We start from the raw sequence: 10,735 nt of genomic DNA on the forward strand, positions 1-10,735 counted from the left end.
GGGGTCACCACTTATCAAGGCCCGAAGGCCACTCAGGGATAAGGGTTATTGCGTGTACAGTAATCAATGAGATAGTATTGTAGTAATCATTAGTATTGGAGGTTTTGATAGAGTGTCTTACTTAAGGGGGCGGTTTGTCAGGAGTTTGTTTATGTTGGACTTGAAGACGTCCAAGTTGTAGTCAGGTGGGAAACAGGCAAGCGGCAGAGAGTTCCACTGGCGTGCAGTTCTAAGAAAGAAGCTTGTTCATGGAATCTACGTTTAGATTTAGGCACAGATAGAGAGTGGGGAAAATTATTGACAGTAGTTTCAGCCAGATGGGTGTTTCTCGTGAAAGATTGGCGAGGGGGAATGAGGGATTGGAGCTCAGACGAGTACCTGCCATGGAAATAATGATAAAACAAAGACAGGCTCGCAACGTCTCTTCTGTGGGAGAGAGGTTGCAGGGAAGAGAAAAGGGCATCCCCCACTAAACCACAAAGTCTATTTTGTACTCTGTCAAGGCAGGATAAGCTGTTTTTAGCAGCTCCTGCCCAGATGTGGCAGCAGTACTCCATCTTTGGATGTACTTGGCTTTTATACAGATAGAGAATTGCATCAGTAGTGAGATATCTTCTGGAGCGGTAGAAGGATCCACCATTTTCCCAGCATCCCTGGCAACAGATTTGATGTATGTGCTCCATTTCAGATCAGAAGTAAAGGTCAAACTCAGAAGCTTGTCAAAACATGGAGTCTCCCCAAGACGAGAGCCATCCATTTCAATTGATGCCAGATGGGGATCAGAGCGTTGATGATGTAAAGATAAAAGCTTGGTTTTGGATGCATTAAAAGTACCCAGCCACCTCTTCCCCCATTGTACCACGTGCTCAAGATCAGAGGAGAGAGAATTAGAGAGAACTTTGTCATTTACAGCCTTTGATGTGTTGCCATAGATGGTCGTGTCATCAGCATAGATGTCAATGAATGATTTAAGTATGTGTTTTGGGAAATCATTGATGTAGATCAGGAAGAGAGTTGGGCCCAGGATGGACCCCTGGGGGACTCCAGCATTAATACTGTGGGCCTCTGATTTCTGCCCATCAACTACTACTCTTATGAACCTATCAGAGAGAAATGATTTAATGATTGAGAAAACATTTCCAGTAATACCGTAGCTGGAAATCTTGTAAAGTAGGCCCTTATGCCATACCTTATCGAAGGCCTTCGATATGTCAAGAGCTATTACCCTGGAAAGGAAACCTTTGTCAAAAGATTCACTAACCCTATGTGATATAACAGTTAGCACATCTGCTGTAGATCTTGTAGAGCGGAAACCATATTGCATGTCACTAAGAAGATTATTTCTGTTGAGGTGGTTGACTACTTCTTTATTTAATATGGATTCCAACAACTTACTCATGACACACAGGAGACTTATTGGTCTGTACTGAGAGGGAGATGACTTTTCACCTGAATTCTTAAATACAGGGCATACTGATGAGGATTTCCAGGGTGTTGGAAAGCACTTCTCCTTAAGGCAACGCTTAAACAGTTTTGTAAGTATGGGGGCAAGTTCTGGTTGGAGCTTTTTCAGCACTATAACTGAAATGCCGTCAGAGCCAGTTGCTTTACTGGAATCAAGGTTCTTGATTAGCTTGGCGACCTCACGCACAGATATTTGTATGTTGCATAGCGTGTTGTCTGTTATAGGAGGAAATACAGGGAGTTGATGGTCATTGTCGCATAGGGTAGAATTAGCTGCAAAGTTCTTGGCAAATAGCCTGGTCTTGTCTGATGCTGACGAGATCACCTCAGATCCATTGATGATAGTTGGGATAGAACACATGCTTCTGTTCAAGATCCTGTTTGCTATTTGCCAGAACTGGTGGGAACCAAGCCGCTGCTCAGCTACTTTGGATTTATCAGACTGTTTATATGAAATTTTTCAAATATCTTTTTAGATCCACCAATATTCTTGCTAAAAATAAAATTAAAGTAAATCTCCTTTTTATGGAAGTCAAGTATGAACACAAACCCCATAATCTTATTGCTATAAATAAAATAAAGTCAAACACAATTCCCTTTTATGGAAGTTAAACGCAAATAAAGACCACTCAATATTATTGCTATAAATAAAATAAAAGTAAAACGTGCTTCATTTTTATGGAAGTCAAGCATGAAGGCTGACCCCACAATATGATTGGTATAATTAAAAAGAAGAAAAATGTATCACCTTTTTATAGATATGAAGCACAAACATGCACTATATTATTGTCATTGTTGTAAATTAAATAAAAATAAAGCATATTTCCCTTTGGTGGATGTCCATTATGTAATATTCTCCATTTCTAAAAGTAATTAAGATCTGATATTTCGAAATTAGACAAATTCTTCAATGTATTTATGTTTTAAAAATTGTGGCTTACAAACATATGACGGACAGACAAAATTCATATTTAAATGAGGTAGATTTCACTTGTCAGCTTTCTAATCTTTTTCAGTTTTTATTTTAGATTCATCATATAGATTTTGATGATGAGAATAACGTAATCAACAAAAATGTTTTCCTCCATCGTGATGGGGAAATTTGGAACATCAGTGCATCTACAGTGGACAAGGACATTCTGGCCACCTGCTATAATAAAAGTATGTTTTTTTATTCATTTTTACTTTCATTTCTTATTTTCTTTGTTTGACTTCTTTTTAGTATTTACCAAGTTCTCCTCTGTTCTGTACATGGTAGCAATATAGATATGAGTGGGCAAAAATAATGTTAGAAACAGAATTTTCCACATGAGGTTAGAATAAGCAGAAAAGTGAAAAATTCCATTAGAAGTTAAAAATTAGAGTTAAAGACAAGCCAAGCAGAGATTGAAGTTTATTTGTATCAAATATGGGGGTATTTCTTTTTGTTTTGTGGAAGTCACTCCAGACATGATATGAAGCCACTTGATATAAAGAGTAAGAAAATGAACAATGTTTAAGTTACATAATAATAAAAAGAGAAAGGAAGGTAGGATCACTTCAAAACAAGGTGGTCTTTTAACTAATGGTGATAAATTCAGAGGTAAAATAATCAAACCTAAAACCAAATTAGCAATACAGTGACAGATCCTGCCATCTTCACTGAAAATACCTCAACAAACACATATCTATATCCAACATGACATTTAACAAGTGCTAATGGAGAAGCCTTTCAAGTAGATACTCCTGAGTTCAGTCTTCAATCCTATTACCTGAGAAAGTGCTGACCAGAAAAGACCTATGATTTCACCTTCTATCAGGAATAATTAACTTTATTTGTTAGCAGATAAACCGAACCTGAAAGAGACCCCGTCACTAGTTCCCTGGACTTCAAACAGGGTTGTCAAAAGGTGAACCTTTCAAGAGCCTAATAGAGAAGGAAGAGGTTACATGATTGGCTAACAAAAAAGTTTACCTCTACAGATATCAGAAAGGATTGAATTTTATTAACGATTTCATAGGTGGGCTGAAATATATCATTGATTAAATAAATGTTGAAAATAACGTTCAAACTGAATATTTATTTGATTTTGGTTGATTAAAAGAAAATAACGCAATGGTTTATTTAGAGGAGGTAGTCATTTTCTTGGGGGTCATCAAATTACGATACCATCTCATCTCATTTCAGAAATATGTCATCAAATAATATCCATCTGCATATTAATATAATTTTTTTTGTTTTAATTTCTTACATATCAACCTGTTTTGTGTTATTTGTGCTAAATCCAATCATTTTTGTAAAAGTTTTTATATTTTACAATATATGTTTGTCATGTTTGTTTTACCTATGCTAATATGCAAATAAAAGTCAATCGGATTTTTGAAGTAGTATTTTATCTGAAATCGATATTTGATTCTAACTAGCCATTTTTTTTTTAATAAATGTCCTTTACACTAAAAAAGTATAATTTGTTCAAGTTTCTTTTAAAATATATTTATTCTGATTAGGAAGATTTTTAGAATTGAGACATTTTTTAGTCTATGACCTAAACAGCTCAAGCTTGTTTTATCTGTGTCTGATTTCAGATGAACAATTGTATTTTTTCATAAAAAATACTGATATACTTATTTCTTAAAATTATTTATTACCAGAATAATTTGATTTATAATAACTATTTAAAATGTCATCTTTACACAATGTTAGAAGTTCATGCTCATATTAAACCTGCATGCACGATCCTTCTAATTAAGTCGAATTGCAAACAAAGCAATTACTGTTCTTTACAGACAAAAATATAGATGTTATCTTTATTTTTTTTTTTTCGCTTACAATCCAAATAGCCAAAACTATACATTTTTTTTTTGATTACATCATACAAAACTAAAATGTTCACATATGGATATAAAAAACAAAACAAAACAATAACAGTTTTTCTTATAGACGGAATAGTTTTACAATAATTTTTTAAATACCTTTATAACTGTTACAAGCAACGGTATTTATACATTTAAACATAAAAAAGAACTATTTTTTTTGTAAGAGTCCGGTCAATTAATAATTACAAGACAATAAAAATTAACCAACTTAAAATATTTATAACACGTCAATTACCAAGAGAAAGACTTTCTTTTGTTCTTATCATATCGCTTACATTATAAAATATGGACACTGCTAAATCATTTTCGAATAAAGATACTTAAAATAACAATCAAAATAGAAATTAAGTTGTTTTAATTTTCCCATTTTGCCTTCAAAATAAATATTACATGATGCTAAGAGTAAGGGAGATAAATCTGTTTTTTTTATGATGATTTCATTAATATCATTTAACATTGATTTGGGGTTGTAATGATTATGCAAGATAAGGTCATTTTTCTTACCTATTTAAATATAAAATGTGATTTGTTTTATTTTCATTTTTGTAATTTTAGAGAAAAAAACAAACTTTTTTCAATTAACCTGTGTGCTGTTTTTACTTTACATTTTGCTTATCTTTTTAGCTGTAGATAGTCGCACAGAAGTACGAGCTGCAATATGGAGACTTCCTTCTGATTTTGATAACAGTATGAATGAGGAGCACACAAACAGCCACAAACCACTTCAGTTGTTGTGCCCTCTTGACTTTTCAGATTATGGAGAAATAAAATGGTGAGACTTTCATAAAATTTATTATAAAATAATGTTTTCTAAAATATATTATTAATCTATATTTTTTTAGTAAAATATATTATTAATCTATAACTTATAAAATATATTATTTATCTATAATTTATCTAAAATATATTATTAATCTATAATTTATATAAAATATAATATTAATCTATAATTTATATAAAATATATTATTAATCTATAATTTATATAAAATATATTATTAATCTATAATTTGCATAAAAATATATTAATCTATAATTTATAAAATATATTATTTATCTATAATTTATCTAAAATATATTATTAATCTATAATTTATATAAAATATATTATTAATCTATAATTTATATAAAATATATTATTAATCTATAATTTATATAAAATATATTATTGATTAATAATTTATAAAAATATATTATTGATTAATAATTTATAAAAATATATTATTGATTAATAATTTATAAAAATATATTATTAATCTATAATTTTTATAAAATAGTGTTGATGTACATCTACAATAGTTGAATAGCAGTTTATAACAAAAAACATCACTTTTTATTTTGCTATTTTCAGTTTTTAACAAATACATATTCAATAAGCTGATGTCAGAAGTTAGGAGTTAGCAATCTTTGAAGGAATTTGAGTCTCTTTAAAACCCATCCTCTAGTTTGAAGTCAGTTTTTTTTTCAGCCAACTTCTTAGGCTACTAATATTGAAGTTCAATAACTTGTTAAGTTACTGAAGTTGTTTGAATAACCAAGAGAATGTTGAGGAAAGAAAATTCAGTTAATGCTTTGAATCAAGAAAGAAAAATATAAAACACGTTTGGAGTTAACAAATTTATTTGCTTGAAATGAAGAAGAGAAAATATTACTGCCCAAATTAGATTTTAGCAGTAACCTTACAGCTGACTTATCTCTCTCTCTATGTGTGTGTGTGTGTTTATTTCAACCTAAATTTCAATTAAATTATCCAGCCCATGTCATCAGATAATTTAAGCCAAATTGGCTTAAATTATCTGATGACATCAGCTGGATAATTTGTTTATCCCATCTATAGAAATAATCTTGTAATAATTTAAGCAAATACTCCCAAGGTTGAATTAATAAAAACATTGTAGCTCTACCAACGTATCTAGCACTTTTTTCACTGTTTTTTACCAATTAATTCCATATAAAATCTGCACTGTTGCTTCCTTTTCCAAATACCCACATTGATATGTATATACACATATCAATGTGAATTAAAAATGGAAAAGGAAAACGTAATTACTCAATGTTTCACCCATTCACCATATGTATTTAAATGATAAATGCCAAAAATTAATCTTTGAAATGAACCACAGATTTGTATGATAAAAATATTTTTCCATGATTTATGTGAATTTAAAGTTTGCCGCCTCTAAAACGAAACCCCATATATAATAAGGAAGTAGAAAGATAGTCACTCTTCCAGAAGTGATGTAAAGTAAAAGGGAAATGAATTTATCCTCTTTTGCTCTGTAGAATAGCATCCAATGTGAATCTATAAATTGAAGGCGCATGTCACTTCCTTCACTCTGAATACCAGAAGGAGATTGAGAATACTTTCATGACAGCTAATTAACAAATATGGTTCACAAAGTTTCTAGCCAAAGTGATATAAAATAAATCTGTGAACTATAAAACAAATGTTGTCGTTTTCTTGATACAGGGTCATTCCAAAAGTAAGGTCTCTTATTTTTAACTCAAAAACTAAAACATTGAAGAGCTACAAAAACGGAAGTAGTCCCATTAAAATGAGCAACCTTTTGTGCTCCAGAATTTATTTTTCTTCATAGCCACAACCATTCTCAATGCACATTTGCCAGCCTCGTTTGATGCCTCGGTCATAAAAGTCTGGTACGTACTTTGTCACTCACATCTCTGTCAGCACTCTGAAATCGATGAACCCATCTCTTAACTGTGCTGACATCGACTGCGTCAGTTCTGTAAATGTTCAACAGGTGCCGGTGAATGTTTATAGGTTCAATTTTTTCTGTATGGACGAATTCAATAATGCAACTCTACTCCTGATGCATATCCATGACAAGAGTTGCTTTCTTAGAGTTTCACATCATTAATATCTGAAACAGAGAGATGAAACTTTCAGGTCATGAATGCATAAGTTCAGTCATCATAATGCAATTTGCAATATCCTCTGATCCATTCAGATGGAATGAAAAAATAGGAGGCATTACTTTTGGAACGTCCAAAGTATGTTTTGGTAGTAGATTAGCATACAAAGTTTCTTAATACAATATGGCGGCACTATGAAGGAAGACAGAGTTTATGCAACTGCTCTTGATTTTAATACTGACAGTGCTAATGCTGTTGTGTCGTGTTTGTGATAATGCAGGAGTGAATAGGGATAACACTGGCCAATCACAAGGAAACTAAAATATCTTTGCTACGTAACAGTATGATATTAGTAAATTATTATTGTTGTTGTTGTTTTTATTATTATTATGAAGCAAAAAACAATAACAAGAAGTATTGACATAAAGTGTATATTCATTTAAAATTAAAAAATGGTAGACTATTTTCTAGTTTACTATCATGAATTATGAAATGTTTTCTCTTTTAATTGTGCTTCCAGTGTATTGTGGCACCCAACAGGAGAAGCAAGCACACTGCTCGGACTTGCAGATAACCACATTTTACTTTGGGATTTAAATGTAGCATCTGCATCAGCAAAAGTAAGGATTTTATTTACACCATTTTTTTTGTAATGTTAAAATTATCTTAAGACAATCAGAACTGTTACATTGCGTTGCATAAGAATTCATTTGTTCATCCACTTCATATATATATATATTATATAAGTGAGATAGGACACAGATAAAAATCCGATGAAAAATCCTGATAGAGGTAATACTTTCAGGGTGATCCTAGTCAAAAAAGGAAAGCTCAGTATTTAAGAATAGAGCAATATATAAATTTAGTTGTTAAAATTAAATTCTGCAAATCAAAATATAGACACATATATTCGAGTTAAGAATTTATTGTTTGACAATATAATATATATATAGACATGCATATATAATTCCATCACCCATGGGAATATATGCAATGGATTGGTATATCCATCCAATATCTGATATACTGTGCCAACACCAAAAAAGAATCTGGATTAAATATACCAAAACGCTTTCAACACACCAACGAATACGGCCGCCCCGTATACCTTTCAGAATATCAATAAGGAGCAACCACGCATCTTTGTTATATGGGATTACTGCCTTCTCCCCTGAACCAATACTCTGCCTATTTGGAAATAAAACCCTGGAGGACATTATACTCCTTCCGATAATGGACTGCCCAGGTTGTATGAAATTTCCTTTTCCAATAATTATTTTCATATAACTATCATTCACCACCCCAAAAACTATTTTCAATAATTGTGCTGAAAAGCAAAATACGTGCATTTTCACAGCTGAACATTTTGCTAACCGCATTTCATTTCCTCTGATGATATGAGCCATTATTGAAAATCCATGGATTAAGGAAATTAATATAACCCCTTCTATATATTCCTTTTGTCAAACAATAAATTCTTAACTTGAACATATGTGTCTATATTTTAATTTTCAGAATTTAATTTTAACAACTAAATTTATATATATATATATATATATATATATATATATATATATATAAATTTAATTTTAACAACTAAATTTATATATATATATATATATATATATATATATATATATATATATATATATATATAAATTTAGTTGTTAAAATATATGCATTATAAAACTCAAATCGTCTTGCTTGAGAGTTGAAACCAACCATCCACTTTTGGTTTACGATGTGCATGTGTAAATAAATCTGGTTCCAGTTTACAATGCACATGTATAAATAAATAAAAACAAAACTGTAAGAGCATTTTGTTTTTTTTTACATTGGCATTTTAAAAATATTTCCATATTTCATTTTTTCCCTTACATTTCTGTATTATTATTACTTTTTTAAGATTTCTAATTAAAACAGAAGATAATAAAAACTGTGCACGTTTTAGTGTCTCAAATTGTTTATTTACGATTATTTTATTGTATTTTGTATTGCAAGTTGGAATCATTTTCAAACAAAAACAAAACAAATATTTTTACAATTTAAATTATTGAAGGTCTTTTATATATTCTGTAATTGACAGTTTAAAGATGTTAAAATTACTTGTGTATATATACATAAAACTCAGATGAGCTTGTCCAGTCATCGAAATTGTGTTAATAAAAGAAATTTTTTTGTTATCTGATCTTCCATTGTCGGATCTATACCGAATCATATATATTATTTAATTATTGGATTTCTTTTGAGATGAATGATTTGTATATTTTATTTATTTATTTGCAGACTATTATCCTCATCTTTTTATAGTTGTTGTTTCACGACGTTTCGGCCAACTATTCCCCTGGCCTTCATCAGGTTGTTAACCGTGACGTGATAGGAATGCAGAATCTTCAATTGTATCTTCAGTAATTACTGCCTTCCATAGTTGTTGTCGTCTCGCCACATTTTGACTAACTAATCCTCTGGCTGGCTTTGGGTAGGATTGAAATCGCTATCTTCAGACAATGCTCACCAAAATATCAAACCTTGATCGCCCTTTGGGGCCCATGTCACAATGGGTAGAGACGTTGAATCACTACAGTTCCAGATGAGCATTGTCTGAAGATAGTGGTTTCAATCCTACCCAAAGCCGGCCAGAGGATTAGTTGGCCAAAATGTGATGAGACGACAACTATGGAAGGCAGTAATTGCTGAGAATGCAGTTGAAGATTCAACATTCCTATCACGTCGTGGTTAACAACCTGACGAAAGCCAGAGGAATAGTTGTCCAAAACATCGTTAAACAACAACTATAAAAACGATTAGGATAATAGTCCACAAATAAATGAAAAAAAAAAGGAATCTACTTAACTATGAACATAATAACATCTAACTTTTTTATAAATAGAACCTAACAAAAAATCATACAATAAATAACTGTTACCAAAGGCAATAGCATTTCCTTTTCTACGTATCTGTTTTCATTTTTTACCATTTCAACTATTTTTAAGTCTTTTTTAATGCATTAGATTTTGTAATTGGCAGTTTAAAGACATTCAAATTACTTGCAAATTATTAATACTTTGAAAATTAGGCAAAAAATAGACTTTTTAGCCTGTTAAAAACAGGCTAAAGTCATAACCGTTGACTTGTAATAAGTGATTCATGCCATACTGGTTTTTGTTAAGAGTTGAACTTCTTTGTTTACGAAGCCATTCAGCAGAAGTGACGTCAGACAAATTTTAAGGTACGGATGACCAATACTATTTATAATGTAGCTTTTTTTTTAAAAACAAATATGAAAATAGAAGTTTTGGTAAATTTTTACTTGGTTTCTACCTTAACATTTTCCTCTAAAATGACAACTTTTAAAGGTTTTCGCATTTAAATTTTCCGCAAATGTAATTTCTTTTAATAAAAACGTGTATATTTTTAGCATAATTAATATACTCACTATTCAATAGCTAGCCATAACATATACTGAGTCATGGGTATTCTAATATATATATATATATATATATATATATATATATATATATATATATATATATATATATATA

At 30.8% G+C, this 10,735-nt stretch overlaps 1 protein-coding gene across 1 annotated transcript in view; it reads left to right on the top strand.

The window, feature by feature from the left end:
* The window catches only part of LOC145245976 (EARP and GARP complex-interacting protein 1-like), a 43,288-nt gene that overhangs the window by 10,573 nt on the left and 21,980 nt on the right, over positions 1–10,735 (top strand). The window contains exons 3-5 of the mRNA XM_080107765.1: positions 2,493–2,625; positions 4,945–5,092; positions 7,714–7,813. Coding sequence (XP_079963891.1) covers positions 2,493–2,625; positions 4,945–5,092; positions 7,714–7,813 — 381 coding nt within the window. The remainder of the gene's footprint in view (positions 1–2,492; positions 2,626–4,944; positions 5,093–7,713; positions 7,814–10,735) is intronic.

Source organism: Euprymna scolopes, chromosome 23 (genome assembly GCF_053919585.1).
Source record: "Euprymna scolopes isolate OS-2025 chromosome 23, ASM5391958v1, whole genome shotgun sequence".
Lineage (NCBI taxonomy): Eukaryota > Metazoa > Mollusca > Cephalopoda > Sepiida > Sepiolidae > Euprymna > Euprymna scolopes.